Source organism: Anopheles gambiae, chromosome 3, assembly GCF_943734735.2.
Source record: "Anopheles gambiae chromosome 3, idAnoGambNW_F1_1, whole genome shotgun sequence".
Taxonomy (NCBI): domain Eukaryota; kingdom Metazoa; phylum Arthropoda; class Insecta; order Diptera; family Culicidae; genus Anopheles; species Anopheles gambiae.
The window spans coordinates 901,333-923,706 of record NC_064602.1 but is presented as its reverse complement, the minus strand read 5'-3'; the positions used below and the strand labels follow the sequence as shown (position 1 = coordinate 923,706).

At 44.0% G+C, this 22,374-nt stretch overlaps 1 protein-coding gene across 12 annotated transcripts; it reads left to right on the top strand.

Moving 5' to 3' along the window:
- Positions 1-899: 899 nt before the first annotated feature.
- LOC1278171 (sodium/potassium-transporting ATPase subunit beta-2) lies at positions 900-19,710 on the top strand. 12 transcript variants are annotated; one of them, XM_061656545.1, is made up of 7 exons: positions 900-1,060; positions 1,863-2,068; positions 11,895-12,035; positions 15,293-15,412; positions 16,248-16,540; positions 16,614-16,782; positions 16,848-19,710. In XM_061656545.1, exons 2-7 carry the CDS (start codon positions 1,924-1,926, stop codon positions 16,949-16,951), a joined length of 972 nt encoding a protein of 323 aa, XP_061512529.1. In that variant the 5' UTR covers positions 900-1,060; positions 1,863-1,923; the 3' UTR covers positions 16,952-19,710. The 12 variants fall into 12 exon arrangements, with proteins under 12 accessions (XP_061512529.1, XP_317717.3, XP_061512530.1 ...); XM_317717.5 differs by having other exon boundaries at positions 901-1,060; positions 1,868-2,068; XM_061656546.1 differs by having other exon boundaries at positions 906-1,073.
- Positions 19,711-22,374: the final 2,664 nt, after the last annotated feature.

The window sequence follows — 22,374 nt, the reverse complement described above, 5'->3', positions numbered from 1 at the left end:
GGTGGCCAAGAAGGTACCGGCTAGAACAGCGCCGCAAACCTTATCTAACGCTTGTCCATTTGACGGAGTTCTGGACCGGTGGCCTTCAGGCAGTAGCGCACGGCACGAGCGACGCGTGGAGAAATTGGTATTCATGGCGGGAACACGGTCACAATCAACGCCGTGTCGAATGAGGTTGGCACTATCCATGTGTCCTTGATTATGCGATCTCTAGGTTAGTGAGGCTAAGTGAACGGATGCTGTCTTTTTGTCTGCAAAAATTGAATCAGAAATTTGCTGTTGTTGATACATTTTTTTTTAAGAATAAGGAAAATATAATATCTATTCTATATTTAAAATAAATGTTTTCATTTACCTAGAGTTAATGCATGGAAGCAATAAACTGCCCAGAGACTGCGAGCTATTCATAAATCATATTTATCTCATAGTTCGATCTAATTCATTCGCTAAGTCCAATCTTAGAAACACACAATAGTGTCGATTCTCTCTCTAGCACATCGATCGACCTCTAGCACTCTACGTCAACCGCACATGATGATATTATCACGTTCCGGTATGATCCGCCACAGCCCTCTAATCCTCCTGTTGAAGCGCTTGCCCCTTGTCTTCTTTGCTACCATACCCAGCTTATGCAAAAACACGGCTACCTCGCCGACCCGATGCCAGCGGCGAATCCTCCATCATCCCTAAAACCACTGCCCTGCGCTACCGTAATAAATTACCGCTCGTTTAAGCTCATCATTGTACGGCACATTTCCTAAATTAGAAGATTGCGCTGAATCCGCCGCACTCGGTGCAACACTTTCCCTTGAGGATCGTCCATGCTGGTTCGCCCGCTGTCCCGCTGCCCTACACCACTGTCACGATCGGGGCGGCCACATTTACTGGCCGGGCTCCAGTTCCAGCTACGCTCGCGGTCACCACGGACAGGCCAGTCCAAGCCACCACCGATACGATCGAGCGAGCGAAACGTCTTCAGTCGGTTCTTGATCGTTCGCACAATCGGTAGTAAAACGTCTTGGATTCCATCTTGCAGTGTCCCGCGAACGTTGCACGATCGGTGGGTCTTTAGTGTGTGTTCTAATTTTTGTTAAAATTTAGAGATATCTGTACTTGACTAACAGTGTTGTTCATCACGTTCCATAAAGCGCTAGTAGAATAAGTGTAAAATATGTGCGTTATGTAACAGTGAAATTTATGTTATGGAAATTGTATTATTAAGAGATTCTACAGTGAAATTTGTTGATATTAAGCATAATAAAATTAGGAACATGTGGTGGGTCTTTCTCATTCATTCCATGTGTAATGAAAATAGTGTGAAGTGTGATACGACTGGATTGTGTGCCAATGAGGCAAGATTTGGCGTATGTAATGCTATGAAGAATCCAACATAGTGAACCCCATGGAGACTTCTTGCTCCTTGGCACAGTGATTTGCATGCCATAAGTGTGCCACAATACGTGAAACACAGCAAGTCCTTTGCAACATTCGACTCGTGTGCCAGAAGTGCCGAGACTTGGAGACGCTGTTCTTTCTGCATACTGTTTTACTGCAACAAGATGAAAAAAAAACTGTGTGACTATATAAAGAAGCATTATGACATCATCGTGCAAGAAGCAAAGGGCCAATATATGGTCCAGTGCATTCTTTTCTTTTTCATTAAATGTTTGCTAAAAGAAAAAAAATAAAACAAGAATAAACCGCGTGTAGCCATAACATATTGTAAAGGTCACATAAAACTAGGTTTGTTTATGTTTTAAGCCACATAGAATTAAATATTTTTACCAAATTCAAGCTAACTTTATGATCTTCTACTTACTTTTCTTTGTCTTCTTCTTATGCGTGAAAATGGATTACAATAGTTTAGTCGACTCACTATACTCCAAGTGACAGTGCCAGTGATAATATTTAAAAAAAAAAGCCATGCCGAAGCCAGTAGAAGAACCGTTCGACCAGTTCCAGCAGTATTACCGAACTCCGAACAATCGGAGTACGGCTCAGAGCTTTCAGCTGTTCCTATGGAATTCAGAAGAAGGAGCCATCTTTGGACGCACGCCGTCTAGTTGGTGTAAGTGATACTTATTTATTAGGTACATTTGGACTCTGTTTGCTCAGAACAAAAAATAACATTTTACAGTATTTCACATTGATATTGATTATGACTATGCTTTGGAGCTTTACCAAGTGCTTACTTCCTGCATGTTAAAGGACAATTTTTCATCCAACCTCAATCATTTAAAGCATCACAGTTGACTAAATAATACTTCAAACAATATTTGCACTACCATTAACACGTGCTATGCTGTTGGAGCGTTTGACAAAACTTTCCCATATATTGCATACCCTTTCCGGAACGAGAACGTGCCGGAAACATGCGTATGGATGCGAGAGAACCCATCCCCGCCCATTGATCGCACGGACACAGACACGAAACACTAAAAGAGTTGTCAGCGACCCCATCCGATTCAACCCTTATCAGTGCCAATAATCGAAATAGTGAAAGCATGTTCTAACCGTGCGGCTCACTAACAGAATGGTTCGGAAAAGCAGGTCAACCCGCACCTCGAAATTTTCCGTTTTCCACCACCTCAATTGCGCCGTACTGATGGCGGCGCTTGGCCGTTTGTTGTGATCCGGACCGGAATGGGTGTGCATGCAAAATTACTTTCATTTGAATAATGGATGCTGGGCAAAGTAACGGCCGAAGCTTGGGTATTGAATTTTATGCTCCCAAGCGTTAGCGTTCCGGCAGTGAAAGGATCAAGGGTTATGGACCAATGCGTACTTCCTGCTGGTTCGTGTGATAGGGAAGCTTACCGAGGCGACTGATGTCTTCGCTCTTTTGTGCTATTTTCTGCCTTTCAGACAGCATTAGAAAGCGATGGTATTTTTCTTTTAATATCCGAGGAACGACACAACCCGAAAAGGGTTTACGCTGTAATACTTAATATCGTCGTTGTCTATTTCTGCTCGGGCAAAACACGGGTATACATTTAAAGGGATGGTGCAAAAGTGGGTTGTTATCGTGGAACTATCTAGTTGTAGAACATGACTAATTTGTTTATCTTACTATTTGTTCCATAAGCGTTCATTGCTGCAGCGACAGAGGCAAAGACTAGGTTTTATAGAAATGCTTCGTTGGTTGGCCGTGGGCCATTGCCCATCATGAATTTCATTGATATCTTAATCATACTTCTTCTTCTATTTGGCATAACGCACCACGCGGACTTGCCAGCGTATACAGGCTTTCGAGACTAAATTCATTACCACGCAACCGGATAGTCAATCCTTGATACGAGTGGACAGTCCATTCTAGGCTTGAACCCATAACGGGCGTGTTATTGAGTCGTTCGAGTTGATGATTGTACAACGGAACCGCCCCTTCTTAATCTTAATCATAGAGTGTAGAATTATAACATAAAGTTGCTTTTATGCAATTAATCCTTAAATTACACCAATTTCGATACAAAAACTGATGTTAAGCTCTTTGCCTCTCCGGTAATTTATTAAATAGTTTTCAGGCTCTTTATTTCTAAATGTTGAAATTTTACGACCATTTAAAGTGAATATATCACGCTAGTAACAAAACAAAACAAATATCAACAATAACATCATCATTCTGGTAACGTTGTAGCTCACTGTAGCTCAACCGAACATACACAAATAAATATTACCCTGTTGCTTGAAAATATAACTAGTAGGGCTCAACTTTCTTGCACCCTAGCCACGTTTAACATCGGAAAACTTCGGTTCAGTTCGGAGAAATATGCTTCCATCTCGTTTCAATCGATAGCCCTTTCATTCACTCGTACACAATCACGAATGAATAACTATAGGACAAACTCATAAAGAAGCATATAATTTATTTTATTTTTAATGCTAGATATTACCAATTTGAGAAACGAAATGATCAAAACCACATGCGTCTGACTTAACAAACATGTGAAACGATTAAACAAACGAAAATTGCATAGTAAATTAGAAAAATGCTACATGTATTTGGTAATGCAACCATCAATGAGTGCAAAATCAATTGAAACTGGTGTGTAAAAATGAATCCGAAATTAGCCTGGCTTTGTTTGAAATCATATTTCTTTTTAAACAATATCATGCTCTAGTTTAATTGCTTTGCTGGAATGATTATACATTATTTTTGTGGTTTTTGTGTTTCGAGAATCTGTTTATATTCCCAGTACAAACTATCTACAGTTATTTTATCACTTTGTGTTATCCAAATGTTCTAGTTGAATAATTGTTTTATTAAAATCCTTTATACTTTTTCTGTTCCATTCCATGATTCAAATAATAAACATCTGGATATATTGCAATTAATCATGAATTCGTCCTACAAATCCTACAAGCTATCGTTTTCATATTTACACAGTAACACACTCGCACATACCACCTGCTAAGCGACACTGCCCTATAGTGCGTGTCTCACTTTCGACACGCTAGCGTCTGGGCCCAATACAAACACTTTTATAATTTACTCTCGAACCGAAGAGACGCTCTTCTCGGTCGGTCGCTCTCGGAAGGTGTGTTGATGTCTGGTCTCCGTTACGAGATCAAACATTGTGTTCTGTGATCAGTGGCGATCAGCCAGTTCATTGTTCCATAAAGGGTTCAGTTGGGTTTAGAATAGGGTAGATGCCTTCATTGTGTCCATATCTGTTCGATTAGGTTTAGCATTGGTCAGCATCGCTTGCAGTGATCGTGATAGTTTTAGGAACTAAGAAAATGTGTTTTAATGTTTCGCTCATGTTGAAAATGCCTCAAATTGTGTAAAAACGTGACAGTGCAATACGAGTGGGCAATTATTATAGAGCACAATTTCGCCAACAGTTGAACCGCACGCCAAAGGCCCGACGGTGCGTGCGTGAGTGCGTGCGTTGAAATCGCGAATCGGCAAAATACTTATGCCTTTGCCAAAGGCCACACCGCCAGTGCTCAACACATCGCTACTCATCGACCCCGCCTAGTTAAAGTGTGTCGTGGGCCATGATTCAGGGTTGCGAAGCAAAGAGGGGGGGGGGGGGGGCGCCAAGTAACACCCGTCTAAAAGCCGAACCCCGGGAACGCGTTTAAAAATAAGCATAATCGGAGCTTGGCGCGTTTAATTTCTCACCAAAACGATATCAATTGTGTTCTAGTCTTATTGGGGTTTTTTGCTCTATGTTTAGATGAGCGTTACTGGTACGATCATCACCTGCGTGAAGCTGTCCATACCTGTTTAAAGATGCCACTTGAAGCGTTGTGCTGTAAAACGATCGATCATTACCAACGCCTTATCTCGCTCTCGCTCTCTCTCTTTCTTCTCCTTCAAATACCTTTTCCTTTCGATACCTGTTCGATGTAAATGCTGTTACCTGCGGTGGCTCCTGTGTGATCAGAAAACACCTTGATCTTCCTTCCTGACAATTTTCATGATCAGACTTATAGGACTGAGTAAACAAAAATAAAATAGTCCTAAAACCAGAACACTTCAGGGACATTGCTGTCCACCCCAGACATGAACGGCCGTTTCTACCTTTGCCTCCCGTAAATGCCGCGCCCTTTGTCGCGTTGCCTCAGTCGTTAAGACAAGTCTCCCTTTTCGTGCGGCAAGAATAAATTCATGAACGCGTTTGTGTGTGAGTGTACGCGCGAGTGTGTGCTTAAGGGGTAGAATATGTGTCTGGCGATGTGAATGTGTGTATACAGCTGAGTGCCGCAAACGTGTGGGGAACTGAAATAAAATGTAAATTTAAATTATTGTTCTTCACCAACTCCCCCGGTAAACCACACCACATTATAACCGTCCGTTTATGTCACCTTTCTGCTCTTGGCACGCCAACAAACAACAACGAACCAGTGATCTTCGTCTATGAATGCTACCGTGCGTGCGTCTGAGATCAAAAGTATAATTTTGGACAGTGCCCGCTCAGAAGGGGATGATTATTATAGAATCCGCCCGACTCGCATGTCCTTGCACCACGTTTTTGTGATGCCGGTGACGTACGAAAGCTATCGTTCGAATTAAACCTGTCACTTGTTTGTGGTTATGTGATTCGTTTGTTAAAATGAGTGCACTCGATTGTGCCCCCCCTGTGAACTGAAAACTTGGTACAATGTCTAGCCCTCTTGGTACTAGTGATCGCTATAGATTTTTAACCGCCTGACAGCTGTCCTTATTTTTCACCCAACGCGTATTCCCACTTTGACCCCTATCTAATAGTCGTCTATCGTTTCGGTTCGCAGTATTAGCTGTGGCATATAGAGTGTTAGGCTGTGTTTAATATCCGACCATGTCCAAGTCCCGATCGCCGGCTACAACCTCCGTACCGGAGCCCGAGCATGAATCGTTCATGCGTAGGAAACCGGATCCGATTCCGTTCCACCGTTTCCTCTACAACTCCGACAAGGGTACGGTCCTTGGTCGCAACGCAACGTCCTGGGGTAAGTTTCGAGTGGTGCTCAATGGTTAAAAGTATTAAGGACGATTATAAGCCTATAGTTAGCATATCTTTCTAAGTGAATTCCTAATATTCAAAGTCGTTATCGCCCTTAATTTCCAACGCTCTAGCAAGCGGTGCCTCTTTTTGGTGCCTTATCATTAAATTGATCCAACTATGAAATTGAATCGAATTGGAAACGCGATACACACTCCTTGCTGGTAACTCTCAGGTGACACGTTTGGCACGATGGTCGGTCGCACGCGCCCAAGCCGACCCAACCGGCCCAAAATACTCGTATACGTCAGTGTTTGGCACTAAACGGTTCCCCAAACACTCGTTACGCGGCCGGCCGTTTCCGTCCAATGTACTCCAATGTCATTAACGACCATTACGGCACCCAATTACCGAGTCGAGCCAACCGACTTGCCGTTTTAGCTTACGATTATTACCTCCGGCAGGGCCGCTTCGACTAGCTCCGGAGCGAGGACGATACCGAATTTGCCGGATCGGATGCGATTCTAGCGTTTGCAGGAGAGTTTTCGCAAAGATTTTATAACTGCCTTTGTCAATAGACAACAACAATGGGATTTATAGGGCCAGTGCTGTTCGGAATCGAGATCTTATCCCTGGATGCGTTGAATGTGTGAAGTAGAAATGTAAAGACGGCCGCTCGCGCGTGGTGTGGCGATGATCAACATAATGTGAAGTTTATTTAAGCCTATGCATACAGCTGTTCTTATTACAAATAATTTGCGATAGAACTTTTTCGAGTTTGCTTGAGAAACTGGCTCTATTATATCCGCCAGCGATCTGGTTTTCTTAAAGATTATTAATGTTCAGCATAAACCCTACAGCGAATTCCAAATTAAAGTACATCGATTTCTCCAATCAATTGACAAAATAGGAAAGTTAACAGCTAAATCATTGCAAAACATTCGAAATCAAATATGATGAATTTGGAATTCGAACCTATCACGATCACGATAGCATTTTGCAAACCAACAGCCGTTTGCAAGAGAAACCGGTTCGCTATATAGTTATTGTGGCGCGAGGGAAAGAGTCAGACCATAACCAGCATGGATTACATCTAAATAGGGGAAGGTTTTTTCCTCTTCAAAGCTTCTCTCTCTCTCTCCTCTTCCTCTTTCACCTTGATGATGCGCCTTGATGTGTGTGTGTGTGTGTGTGTGTGTGTGTGTGTGTGTGTGTGTGTGTGTGTGTGTTTGCGCGGATTGACGCGAAACTGTACACAGCGGGAGGCTCAACCGTACTCCTGTTTCTTGGCACAAACCTGTTTTCTTGAAGCTGCGAAACCCTACCTTCTGCACGGGAATCCCCCCACTAATCCTTCATGCCGCCCTGGTTCCCTCTTTAAAATCCTTGCTAACATTCACTGAAGGTAGAAAACAAACCGGTGTTTATGGGACGAGATTTCACGCTAAAGAAACCTGAACATATACGCACACACACACGCACATATACAATGGTCCAAGGGCACTAAGGGGGTTAGTTGTGACGTAAAACTGTTTTCGGTGAGGAAATAAATTAAACCACGATAGACATTTCAGAAAGGGTATTTTTCACCACCAGACGCACCGGTACGCTATGTTTACCTTTAGCCCACTCCGTTTGATGGATATGGACGAACAAACGATTGCTTGTTCTAAGTCGGCCACTAGCATTAGCTCATTTGTAACAGAAGATCCAGCAGGTCGGTACCATCCGTCCGGTAAATCCATCAGAGGTTGAGTGAAAACATACCGTAGCGTTTAACTGAGAGATAATTCGGTTTGATGAGATGCGGTTGTAAACGCATCCTTCATTACGATTCTAGAGATCTTTATGGACTGCTCTCGCCGGCCAAACCTATTTAACTTTCATTACACCACCAACATCTATATGAGTATAACTATGAGTGAGAAATTGGATCAATACAGATTGAATGTTCTAAGCGTGTATAAACGATGTGCTAATAAAACTGCACACGTGTGAAAAGATGAGATTAAGATCGATGGAGCTTACCATGCGATTCTATTGGAAAAGCGAGATAAGCTGCTAGTTACTTTAATGGTTAGTGGAGAAACTAAGCTGTTGATGTTGATACCATGTATGGAGTATTTTGAGTATGTTTAACACAATAAATTCAAGCTTAAGATTTTGCTGAAATGCAATGTTTTAACGATTACTGCATGTCCATACTAAATGTAAGAAACCTGCCACATGATTTGCAACATACATAACACCAACAGAAGACGATTCACCAACCATTTCTCCTGAAACGTCTGTGTCTGCTTTCCCTGTTCCATTGTGCACTAAGAACAAACGATGCTTATCAAATGCCTTTGTGCAGCATATTTAACACGCGCGTTGCATTCTGCAGTTGTTTAAACTTTTAGTGCGACCGTCTCATATTCCGCCCACCGTCAGACGTCAAACAAAAACAGTCATCCGACAGTTCGGGAGCATGCAAGCAACGGATAAATGTGCTTATCAAAGGAAAACACAGGCGTGCATCAGCAAACAGCAACAGACTTTACCGAAACGAATATCGGCGCTGGTGCACTATGACCATAGTGACGATCAGAGGGACGTGTTGCGATCACACGCGAAACGCCTCGGCTAAGGTCAGCTCTTCAACACCGTCTGCAGAAATTAAGTTTGAAGCGAAAACCTTGAGCAATAATGCTCCTCAATGTTGCCAACGAACGTGGGTTCTGCCGTTCGAATGAAACACGCGATTCGCGAGGTTGCCCTCTTCTTGCCCCTTCTTTGTAGCAATCGGAAGATACAAAAAGAGAAGATCTTAATATCGCAATAAACGAGATTGCTTCACTAGAGTGTAGTGATAGGCAACGCCAAGAAGTCGCATTGTAAATAATTCGAAGCCATAACGAAACAATGGCGATAATCCTTTTCCTTTTTGGGCCCTTGAGCCAGATTAGGTCGTGTCGGTTTTCATTCTTTTTCGGGTCAGAATACACACTCACACACATACAACACATTGTCATTTGTCAAACGAATGTTAGCCTAGCATGGTGTCTTGTAGCTGCCAACGCGCCGCTAGAGCCTTTTTCGAAGCACAGAAAATGTCAATCGTAAATCATAAACCAATCTCCTTCTGTGCCTGCTTTCTTCTACTGCTGCTACTCCAATATCTCGCTAGCCTCACACCACACCAAACCATTTGACCCTCACACCACGCGGGTTTGAGAGGGGCAATCATTCTAGAGGTCACGACCTACTGTCGTACGCATCTTCAACTTAACCCCGTATCTGCCTTCCGGTATGACTCCGGTCTTCAGAGTGACTCGCCGACTCTCCGACCCGTGCTGCAATTATTGTGAAACTCAATCTTGATTAATTAATTCAATTCCAATTCCATCCCTCCTCCTTCCCCCTAGTCGGCGGGTTCGCGAATTGTTCCCCCTCTTGCTGCATGAGGGACGGTAGACAGCGTAACCTCAAAGCGGACCATGTCACGAAACGGCCTGGTTATAGCCACTAGGGTGCGGTACCCTTAAACTACCCCACCAACACGTTCTCACTGATACAGATGCAATCGAAGCGGTAGGGTGGAACCCGAATAGCATGAATGAAGGGGGCACGCGGTTCACATGGCAACCATCTGCGTCCACAACAGATTGGTGTGTGCGTGGCTGGAGCGAAGGGTGGCTAAGCGCGTTGTTTTTGTTTTTAATTTCCCCGCTTCGCTCACTCGGCCATGTTCTTTCCCCCATTTTTTCCCGCGAGAACGATTCACCCTGTGTTTGAAATGTGTCAGGAGTTTGTTTGTTTTTCCTACCGTGTTGCTGCTTCTATTGCTTATGTCTGGTGGCGGCTGTAGTGTGGATATTGAAGGTGTGTTAGTCATAGAGGATGGATAAAATCTTACCGGTTGCGGTACAGATGTAGTGGTAAAGCCGGTGACTCAACCTAAAGAACACGCTTTGTATCGTGCAAAGGTGTGCGTGTGAGCATGTATGAGTGTGCAATGCATGATCACCCGATCTTTTCCCTCCCTTTGGCGAACAGGTGGTGTCCTCCCCTATGCTGGAGATTCATTGGGTGGATCAAAAAGTTTTCAATGTAATGGGTTTATAATTGAATGATTTATGTCAAAATCAACACTTTCTATGTCAATTATTACGTATGAATGGTGTTTTTAAAGCATTGTTAAACTCCAAAATATTTTTATTCAAAACACGCTTAACACACGTTCGTGCACATTCAATCAACAAGTGGTTTGCTGCCTCAGCTATGCCATAAATAAACAAATTGAACCCGAACCATCGACCCCTATTCGAGCGTAACTTCTCCCCGACAGCAGCTGTCAACACATTGGATGGATAATGTTTCCCGGTGTCATGTTATCCAAATCCATCTATCACCATACAGTACCTCCTTGCTTTGGAGCGTGCCAGCAGGATCTCATTGACAGGAAATTGGAAAATGCTTTTCGGCTACATTTCTCGTACTTAGTTTTGCAACAACAAAAAATAATAAAAAAGATAATATTCCCTATTTTTGGACATCGGTACACGGGACACTTTCAGCCAAAGGTGGACATGTCACATTTGTTGGGCGGTATTTTTACACCCTTCGGTAACTTCGCGCACCGATGCACCTGTTGTCCCGTTCCCGAAGCGTATTGACATTTTGTTCGATTTTTTGCCATTTCGTCGTTTAACAGCCGTAGTGGAGGAGGCGAATGTCTGGCATAAATTTAGCTTTAAATATCCGTTCGCGAGATTGACGGGAAATGCGAGAAGGCCACTGTGAGTCGTCTCCCGGTAGCTTGGTGTTACGAAATGCTGTACGGCTAGCAAGTTGGATGAGCAAGGAATTTCGAACAGCGCATTCTACTGGTGGGCAGATAGTTGCACCGAAACTAACAATTTGATGTTCGACAGCCAAGATATTGAGCTGTTAAAATTACACACCGACTACCCGCGTACCAGACGAAAGTGACCCGAACCGCATTACCGGACCTATCACCTTGTAAAGGCATCGTAATGCTGTCAGCAATATGCTGGTATGGAAGCCTTCGTGTGACTTTCCCCATTACCTCCACCGGCAAGTGAACGTCTGAACGTGTCTCGCCGCTCGCTGATAGAGTGATCGAGCCGCACCAAGGCTGTCCCCCACACCAGAAGCTGTCAAAGGTGATCCACTAGCTCAATGCAATTCATGTCCCTAACCTCAAAACGGACAAAGCCGTGTTGCTGTTTTTGTGCTCAACTATATATCGTCCGTTACGAATCGTTAGCTACGACACAAAACCGTTCCAAAGAAGTGCCAAATCATGCAAGATGCAGAATGGAAGGATGGTGGATTATGCTCGTACAACCTTCAAATTTGATAATCATTTGACTAACGTGTCAGACATCGTGGAGTGGTTTATGTCACATACGCTCAAGCTATTCCGATTACTCATCCTTTACTTTTGCTTTTTCTTTACAGCCAAGATCGGCATCTTTTACATCGTCTTCTACAGCGTCCTAGCCGCGCTCGTGGCCGTCTGTATGTGGGTCTTCTTCCAGACGCTGGATCCCCGCATTCCGAAATGGCAAATGGACCAGTCGCTGATCGGTACCAATCCAGGTGAGTGGCATCAATTTCGCCCCCGATAAGTTATCCGCGGTTAGTCTGGGTTTTCATGATGATATTTTTAAAAACGACCCTCTCCGACACTCGACCCGCATCGTTAAGTAGGTTCCACCATCTTGCAAATGGGCAGGCTATAATTAGATAAACGGGTGGTATAATTTTAGCAAAATTTTCATCAATGACAGGTCAAACCTACAATCGAACCAGGCGCGGTGAGGTCGGGCTAGATCGGAGGATCAGGCCTGCAGTAGCCACTCGTGCTTCCAATTGGATGTACGCTCCATTACGGCGGCACGCACGGTACTCGATTGCCGTCGGCTACCGTCATGGTTGAACGCTTTTCCAAACGAGAAAACCTGTATCGAGGTCAACGTTTGACATTGTGGTGTGCGCTACCGATCGGTCGGCTTTCGGTGGAGGTGGAGCGAAGAGTTTGCAACGAACGCCGCCGTAACGAGCTGAAGAAAAATGATCTAGAACGATGTGTGCGATTTGCTTGCTGAGGGGAGTTGCCTTTTTCCTGTCTCATGCAAATCAATCATTGTTGCAAAGGTTTTGGACATTTGGAAACGGATCAATCAATCAAAGGGCCATAAACGCGGCGGCAAATTGCTGTTTACTTGTTGCTGTCCGGTAATTTGTTTGCAAAACGGTTCGAGCATAATTTAGACGGATGTAAGACGATCGAGATACATACATTGCTGAGATACATGATCTAAAGCGCATTTTTAATTAACCCGAAACAAATTCTGTGCGATCAATATTTGCATATGCAAAATCTCTAGTCCATCAATCCAACGAGTGCGCACGCATCGCACCTATGATTAGGATCGAGAATATATTTCATGCTCCCACAGAGAGCCTCAACCTCGCCACAAAACTGATTCGCGTTCAATGTGATCTGAATAAATTCTTCTATTTTATCTGCCATTGAAGCTTCGGAACCGTGTCCATCCAGCATCCGGATAGCGAGCGGGTGGGACAGGGTGATGGTGAACAGTTCGAGGGCACATTCAATTGCCGAGTTGCATAATGGCAGGAAGCGGACGATCAAATTATTTCACATCGTAATAAGCCGCCAGACCGGGCGGACAACCCTGAAATGTGATATTCGCGGTTGCTCGATCGCGCAAAGTGTGAGTGCCGGTGATGATGTACTCTCAAACTGATGTTTTGAGGTTAGAAGGAGAAAATGGTGGTTCCCCGAGCCCTGGGAGAACGTTTCTTTCTAGCCATGCGTTGAGGATGGATAAAGATAGTTGACAGAGACTACACATGTATGAAATTCAACGCTTGTTGCAATTATATGCAATAAAACAACTACATGAGATGCTGTGAAACGATTCATTGTTCGGAGTGGTAACACTAGCAGTACGGTTGTAGCGAGTTTTTATCACACTAATATCCCTTTGGTTAAGCCACAATTGTGGTCACGACTCTCTGGGGCCAATTTCATGGCAATCCGTCAAATTTGTTTAACAAATGAGCTTGTAATGGTCAAACAAACTGTTCGGTCAACAATTTTCCGTCACAATTTGTTACAAATAGTAGGTTGGTGTTCTAGTAATGAATATTCAAGTGGCAATTATAACTCATCAGGTCCTTTTTTTTCGCAATGAACCGAAAAGAGACTGAATTTGAAAAATTGCATTTTCTGTTTCTCCAAAACCCTAAACTCCCAATTCTTCTTATGATTTTTTTTAGGAAATCATACGTGAGTGATAAAAACTTTCCTCATAATAAATGTAAAATCAATTCCGGTCTTCATTTTCTCGCTCAACTTTATCAGCGATGAACATTCAGATCCCTTTTTCCGTTTGACAACCATTCTTTGGCTCAATCAAACATGATTTCCAAAACTTTCTGCAAAAAATTTTCTTTGCACCTTTTTTTACCCGTCTTCGTGTGAAGACATTGTTATTTTTTACATCGTACCCCAGGACCGATACGAACACGATCCGATTCAAAAGGATTTCCTTATCAACAAAGGAACAGGAACGTCGCAGCATAAATTTACATTTGACTTTGATTCTGTATGCACAAAGCAGTATGTAGCGTCCTTTTTCCACCCGATTTCGAAAAAAAACGCACGATTACCAGTTAGCAGTGGGCAAGCGTTCCTGCTAACGAAGCCAGAGAGGCACACGAGAAAAGCCCGGGTAAAAACTGTCCCGGCACTAAGCAAATTGATATGAAAACGCACGATTGAGCCATCGACACCCGAACTTGGACTGGCAAATGGAATTGGCGGAATGAAGTGCATCGGATCCTTTTGCCCATTCGATGTATGATTTTCCTTTGCTGATTGAATTTCCCAGTGGGTGCTATCGGGTGGCAAATACTGTGTGGTTGGAGCAACGGCTCCACTGCTCCATGGAAAAGATTTTATCAAAAAGAAAGGCTCGTAAAAGGAAATGTGCATCATTTTTTGGAGCTCAGGAAATGCGTGTGCAATGATTTCCTTTGTCCTCTTCCCCCACACTCCCATTTACTCGCACAGGTGGTGATGAACCGTGGGTGCGTACGCCAATTTTCTTAGCGACAGAGCATCCCTAAACGAAACGGCCTAGCACAACACAAAGAAAGGGAAATTAACCTACTTTCGCTACCGACAATCTCGCATCGTGCAGCGAAAACCCCGGCTGCTGCTGCTGCTACTCCCTCCTGCAGTAGGGCGGCGCGCTCCTGCGCAAAGAATTTCCTCCATCAAATTTTCCTACTCCGCGTAGCACGTACTGCAGAACAGCCTGCGTAGTACGCAAACAGGACGCAACAGTACGGGAGGCTTGGCAGAGTAACAACAACAAAGAACGCACGTCCTTCTCACGCACGGCTCTTTGATGATGTTCTACTCGGCTGCTGGAAGCAAATCCCGTACCGAACCGAATGCTCGGCGGCCACATAAACGACTAGCCAGTCCCCACACACAGCACATGCTGCTCTCGCTACGCGTGGGGTACTTTTTGCCCGGGACCGAGCTAGCGTCCGATTCGCCATAAATTGTGCATGGTAATTCTGTTCGCATAATCGACCCTTTGGAGACTGTGGTTCATTTCCGGAGGGGATTGGTAGGGGCACGCAAAAAGCACGGACGACATTATTAAAGGGCGATACCATGTATCGTGAAACGAAGTTGGTGGCTGGGTTGGAGCGACTTTATACGATTAAATGTTAGATTTAGCCTGTTAGATTTACTCCTGCTTACTGTACGGCTATGCCGCTGTTTCTCTTGTTCTTGGCATGCTTCACAGGATTGGGCTTCCGTCCGCTACCGTCGGAGGATAACGTCGAGAGCACGCTGATCTGGTACAAGGGCACGGACGAGAAGAACTACAAGATGTGGACGGACGCGTTGGACGATTTTCTGCAAGGTAAGAATCACGGTGACAGGTACCGGTGTTATTTTTCACCAGCACCAGCAGCGATCACGAGAGACGACGGTTTGGGAAGCTATACACTCGCATGGTATTTCGCTGCAGAAAAAACACAGCGTACTAATTAATAAAATAATGGACCAATGGAGCGGTGCCAGCTGTTTCGTTCGCGGCACATCCCTGCAAACACTGGGAGCACTGAAGCAGTGAGGCAGTGTTTCTATTTTAGTATTGTTTATGACATTTACACCCCGATCGAGTTGAGAGTGTCCACTACGCGGGGTGCACTACTGAACCACGGTAGTGAGTTTTGCTGCTTGCGGCTCGAAAATATGAGACCGTGGCAGCACCGATTTCTGGGCACTGCTGCCGAGAAGCTAAACATTACAAAAATACATAACAACCAACCAATTCCGTGCTCCTCACATCATGATCGCAATGGAGCGATATTTTATGCATGGTTTCATCCTTTTTTTTACACTTTCGGTACTTTTAATTCAGCTTCCCTCCCGGACGCTACTAGACACATCACGAGGTCTGTGTATTTCAATATTTGCTCCTCAATTAATGGGGAAAGGACGTCACAATCTCGTGTGCTTGGGTTGGGATTGGCTTTGGGATTTGAAAAGTTATATTTAGACTTTTTGTTCCCAGCCCCCGGTCCTAAGCAAACATGTGATTTTAGTGTGTTTTTCGCCAGAATGCAACGGTTGAATGACACCTGGGACTGGGGCATCGTTAGCTCTCCATTAACAATAAGGGAAGAGTTTAGTATCCAACTCTAATGTTTCAAACACAAATTGGCACAATCTTCTCTATCACTATTGGGCAGATTACCGAACTCCCGGACAGGTATCGGGCCGTGGTCAGAACATCTACAACTGCGACTACAACCAGCCTCCGCCGAAGGGTATGGTGTGCGACGTGGACATTAAGCAGTACGGACCGTGCACGCTGGAGAACCACTACAACTACCACAAGAGCGCACCGTGCATATTCCTGAAGCTGAACAAAATCTATGGCTGGGTGCCAGAGTTCTACAACGAGTCGAGCAGCCTGCCCTCGAACATGCCAACCGATCTGAAAGATTACATCAAGGAGAAGGAACAGAAGGAACTGCACACGGTAAGGCCGATATTGAGTCAATCCAGAAGTGTCGAGTCTTTCCATCTGTGTACTGATACCGGTTTCATTCCAGATGAACACTGTGTGGGTTTCGTGCGAGGGTGAAAACGCAGCCGACATTGAGAACGTGGGCCAGATCCAGTACTATCCGCGGCGCGGATTCCCCGGCTACTACTACCCGTACGAGAACTCGGAGGGTTATCTGAGCCCGCTGGTTGCGGTGCACTTCGAGCGGCCTGTTCGTAAGTATCGGATTGCCAGCATCCATTATTGACAAAGGCGTTACTAACTGACGTGCTCATTGTAGGTGGAATCATCATCAACATTGAGTGCAAAGCTTGGGCCCACAACATCAAGCACGACAGACACGAACGGATGGGAACGGTCCACTTCGAGCTGATGATTGACTAAATCGATCTCGCAGCTTCCACGTAATGGGTCCTGGGTAGTGGCGCAATGCGATCGTGCGCCTGTCCCATTCTGTCTGGTGATCGGTACTGCCCGGTGCAGTTGATCGCGTGGTGTGCCGAAAGATCCAGAAGACTACCTACAAAACCAAGCTACACCGTGCCAGCAGCAGCAGCAGCGGCTATAAGGGGCGCCTAGAATCTCGTTTGTTTTGCATCGTGGATGCTGGCTCCGTTCGATGCACCCTCACCATCACGAAACCATCTCTCTTCCACGATATACTGCGATGCAAAGCGTGTTTGCATACGGGAGGAAGCCTGCGGGCAGTATTTTTATCAATCGTTATCATGCAACTACTTTTTATATAGATCGTTATGGAATTTGTGCTGCTACTACGTGTTTTTTTGTTTGTTTTACCACCTATCAAAACAGCTCCCGCGGGCGCGGTTAGTGTTTTTAGAAACATAATCTCTTTGTCGTCACGTTTGAGCTTTCACATCCTAAAAGAATCTCTATTTCTTCGTACGCTTGAATGAAGCTTGCACGAATCTCGTTATCTACAGGTTGTTCAATCATCAACAGCTTCAGCATACCGCTCTTGAAGATCTCCGCGATCGTAATACCAGGAAAGGTATTCAGCTTAGGTTTTTAATGCGAGAGTAACCATGTAAAGGGTAAATTCAAGGAGAACGGCTCTTGTACATCTGTAAATAAATCGTCGTCGCGGTGTCAAGATCACGCACAGTGCGAATGGCTTGCTTCATCTTAAAATGATGCTGGAACAATTGAATATGCACGGAAGCGAAAGACGAGTACGTTACTCCACACTAGCATCCACTACGTCACACGTATTTATCCACCCCGTTCATTTTTGTACTACTGCCAGCTGAGCAATACGATGCGACTAAAAATATCCAACCCACTATTCATAACCGCCGAAGAACGAACGAATTTCATCGTTTAGTCATGTTTTAGTGAGTGATCATTTTTTCTCCCGTCGCCATTGATCTGTTCGTTTTAGTACTACTGTACTCGGGTAGAGCAGGGTTATGACAGAGAACAGAGAGATAGAGAGAGAGAGAGAGAGCGAGTGCCACACAACAACAATATCCCACCTCAATAGATAGCCGAATCAAACGCACAAATTCATTTTTTTTCTATCTGCTTTAAAAAAAACGCACAAAACTGTCAAAAGTCAAATCACATGATCACATGGGAACAAATCTTTGTAGAATAGTAATAAGAGGGAGCTATTATAGTAAATAATGGAACAACATCAATCGTTCAAAACACGCTACAGTAGATCAAATCTAATGGACAGTCGGAAGATGTCTTGGAACCAATTATTACACCACCTACAGTACACTCCGAATTCACTAATTGAACGTTGATTTGTTGCCAACACGCAAAGCGCATGCTTATTAGTTAAACTATTTTCAACAAGAAGAAGTTGTATGCCAATTATCGTACATAAAGCTAATAAGCATAGCGACTAGAAAGCGTTCAATTATTTGAATTCCGATCGTATATCTCAAGAAGAAAAAAACGGAAATCGTAAACGTAGCAATAGCTCATCTTTTGGATGTCTTTTACCCAGTATTCTTTACTGTATAACTCAAGTGCCAATAGTAGTTTTTCGTAGACAGATGTTAGCTATCTTTGGAACCACTCTACAAAATCCGTTGCATTCGTTCAACTGCAAAAGCTACAGAACACCAACGCCAAGCGAGGAGTTTCTATTTTTACCCGCTAGATGGCGCTGTCATCTCGAAGCAAAAGCTCCGACAGGGCTCGACAACCTCAACATCAGGGATGGAAAAAAGTGAATCGTGAAGATTATCAACAGTTAGTTGCACCTTTGTTTTTGAAGCATTACTAAACGTATGTTTTAGTTGATTTTAGTTGAAAGCAAATCTGCATTTGATCTATGTCCTTGCTTCTTCCCAATCAGCAAACAAACCAGATCGTCGCGCTCGAACGGTTTGCACCTTTGTAGAATAGTTGTACAGGTTAGTTCCCTCGGTGTGTCCCTCCCTTTTTAATGTATCTCGCACAGCACGCTTGACCGTGTGCGTGTGCACGCGTGTGTATTTAGTGTTGCACTAGCAGAAGGTTGTTTTCGATTTTGTCACTAAAACACTCAAATTATTATTGCATAAATTATTCTTCCCCACAAGAGTCGTAGAACCATTTCGTCCAAGGAATCTAAATTCCGCTCTAATTTTACTATTGTTTGTTACAACATAAAAAAAATAGTATATCAATCAACCTACCAATCAAACCCCCCCCCCCCACCCCCAGCCTCCTCCCAACATCATGTTATGAATCTCGATAGCAAAGAGTATCGAAACAGACATCTAAAAGACAGTAGCAAAGGTAAATGCAGGAAGGCAGAAGCATTACCGAAGATAGGTAGACATTTATTTAGCTTTTCTTCATCTAAAATTTAATCTCTTCACTCACCAAACGTGTATGCTGCGGTATAGCATACAGCCGCAGTTCACTAGTTCTGGTATCTTTCATCGTGCTCCGTACGGCGAGGAAAGGTGTAGAGATCGATGCGGCACGGACAGCAAACAGCTCTAGTAGGATGCAAACACCGCCTCATGTACCGAGCCAGCGGCCATCCTTTTGCGCTTTTCGCAGCATTGCTATAGATTGTGCTATAATTGCAAAGAAAACAAAGTCAGCAAACTGTAAGAAGAACCTGAGTATCTGTAATACCAATCGATCCGAATAAAGATTACAAAATGGAAAGGCCATATCGCGCTGTGTGGATTTGTGTGTTTGAGTGTACGTTATTGGGTTAGAAAAACGGGGGGGCTGTGGGAGGGAATGGGCTGCCATCGTCTCGAGCTCGAAGGCGCCACAGGGTGAGTGCGTGTTGCGTCGGTCGTGTGTGATGAGCCTTCTATAAAGTAATTCCCATTTAAACACTTGTGGCAAATGGGTATCATCATCATCGGAAGCAATTATCACCCCGATTATCATTGACGAGTCGCGCAAGTACGCAGCGTTAAGTGTCGCTTGCTGCATTGAACTAGATGAACTAGTTGCTTAAGTGATAACAGGCTCAAACTTTTATTATGCTTCCCAGCAGGAGATGTCTCTTATAAACAGAACTTTTAAAATGTATGTGGTTTTACACTTATGTACATGCACTTATGTATGCTAGTAAAAAATGTACAAATGAACAAAAACACCACAAAGGGAGATGGTCGCTGCTCGAAGCGATAATTAATATCGAACATCAGCACAGCTTGATGTGACATTCGACTGGCAATCGATCTTCCACAACATGCCCCTGACGAAGCACTAACAGCAGTTAAACACATCCTGCTGGTCTTCGTAAAACAACGCAATTGTTCTCCATTTGATAAGCGCCACAACGCTGCAGGACATTTGCTCGAGCCACCGTTGGAAGCTCACCGCTTGTAGAACTGCATTTTGAATACCCTTGACCTCACTTTATAGCCGATATTTATCGGTTTCATGATGATAAACATACACATCCGAAGGAAATAAAACGACAATAAGCGACCGCGGCAGACCACGCTTCTGGCAGGAGAATGCATTAGAAGAAATTAAATGAAATTTCCATTTATGCACTGGCGCCGGGAAGTACTGGCTTGTGTGTTCGCTTTCCAACTGTGCATTCGGTGGTATAAATTATTATATCAACTTTGCCGGTCGGACGGTACCGAGCCCGGTCGCGATTACTGTTCCAGCTCTTACGTAACTCGAGTCGAGTTGATGGACGAGTCTGTTGTTTATCCTTTATTCTTCGCGCGTAGAACCGTATCGTTGCGCAGGCGGTCGATCAGAGTCACACAAGTGTTGATTATGTCGTTTGAATCATAAAAAAAGTACACCCCACACACCTTGCCGCAATGCATGAAAATATCGAACCAGACACAGGCATCGTCGACGTCATCAATGGCGATGATAAGACGGATGATTGTGTGATATTCATTGCTCGACAAAGTTGGATTGCAAGTCTGGAAGTTGATTCTGCATTATTCGCCGGAAAAAGACAACCTCTCATTGACATTCCATCAACATGATGTATAAGATGTATCGGAAAGTATCAATCAAATCAATTGGGATGAAAGCGTTGCAGCACGAAACCCTGGACCAACCCGAAGTGAATCCGTAATCTCTGACGGACACTGCGCCAAAAATCGAGGCAAGACCTTGCGGAACGAACGTCCACCCCAGATTAGATAATGCTTTATCGGCGCTCTGAACTTTGCTGGAATTCGTACACATTCGATCGGCTTTCGTCGCCATATTGTAGTGGGTATTCAACTTCTCCTAAATACGTTAAATGATCTTTGCAAGCACGTGCTTCATGGTCAATGAATCATTATGTTTTTCACAAATTCTTAGTTGCGCATTAAAAGGTCCAAATCTAGAGCACGGTACACATTCTTCGGCATGACTGACCAGACAATAAACAAACTAGTTAACAGCTTGTGTCGAAGATATTTAGCCTTCTGCATTTAGCATTGTCTTTGGCTGGTTGAAACGCATAAACGACAAACGCATGAACAATAACATGCGTGTGTCTAATTAATTAGTTGTTGAGCCCTTTACAAGAACGGCTTTTCATGACAGTGAACTTTGAAGATCAATATGTTCAACAATAATGGTGTTTTAGTAAAGATCTGATGTGAGCGAAAATTCGAAGATTCACTTGCGTCCAAAACGTTCCAGAATTTCACCAAAAAGTTACAATGGCCGTTGACTTTTGTGTGACTCTGCAATGCTTTCGAACTGATTTTCAATTAGGATATCCTATCAAAATATCATCATGCGTGTCACCATATGGCAGATGTTTTGTATTCCCATTCCCTGCCAAATACGCCATTAATACGCAAAAGGCTCGTCTTAATGAAGATTCCAAAAAATCATGTCAAGATAATTTACATCCTGCGTTGACCACTGTCACGTTGCCTTCGAACGTATGTATTAATTGAGTTATGTCGGCTCGAAAAGGGAGAGATCTGTTGTTCTAGAATGAAAGTTGAATGTCATTACAAATTATTCGTATCAAAAATTGTCCCTCACAATCGTGATGTAGGTGATGTTAACATCCAAAAAATATCATTAACCTCCCATCACATTCACCGATTCTACGGCAAAGGGCACTCATTCGGGGTAGCGTGGCAACATGGTAAGTGTGTCGATATGTCAACTCACCGGCGAGAAGCGGGGTAAATTTACGACTGTGAACGGATGGAGATGGTCGGGGCCGGTAATACGAACCTGGTACAATCCGGTTATATCCTATTCATGCTTGTCCGCATGCGTGCTTCATTAAGCCGATCTCGAGGTGTTGTGTGCGGTGCGTGTCCGGTTTAGCCGTTGGCAGAGCTGAAGACTTACTACTGCGCTCATGAGTAGCGTGGCACTAGTATGTAAAG

Bases quoted from the DNA above. Each gene is read 5' to 3' on its own strand.
- LOC1278171 (XM_061656537.1), top strand. From the start codon at position 6,285: ATGTCCAAGTCCCGATCGCCGGCTACAACCTCCGTACCGGAGCCCGAG. The intron at 12,036-15,292 runs GTGAGTGGCATC...CATGCTTCACAG, and splicing joins GCTGATCGGTACCAATCCAG to GATTGGGCTTCCGTCCGCTA. The intron at 16,541-16,613 runs GTAAGGCCGATA...GTTTCATTCCAG, and splicing joins AACAGAAGGAACTGCACACG to ATGAACACTGTGTGGGTTTC.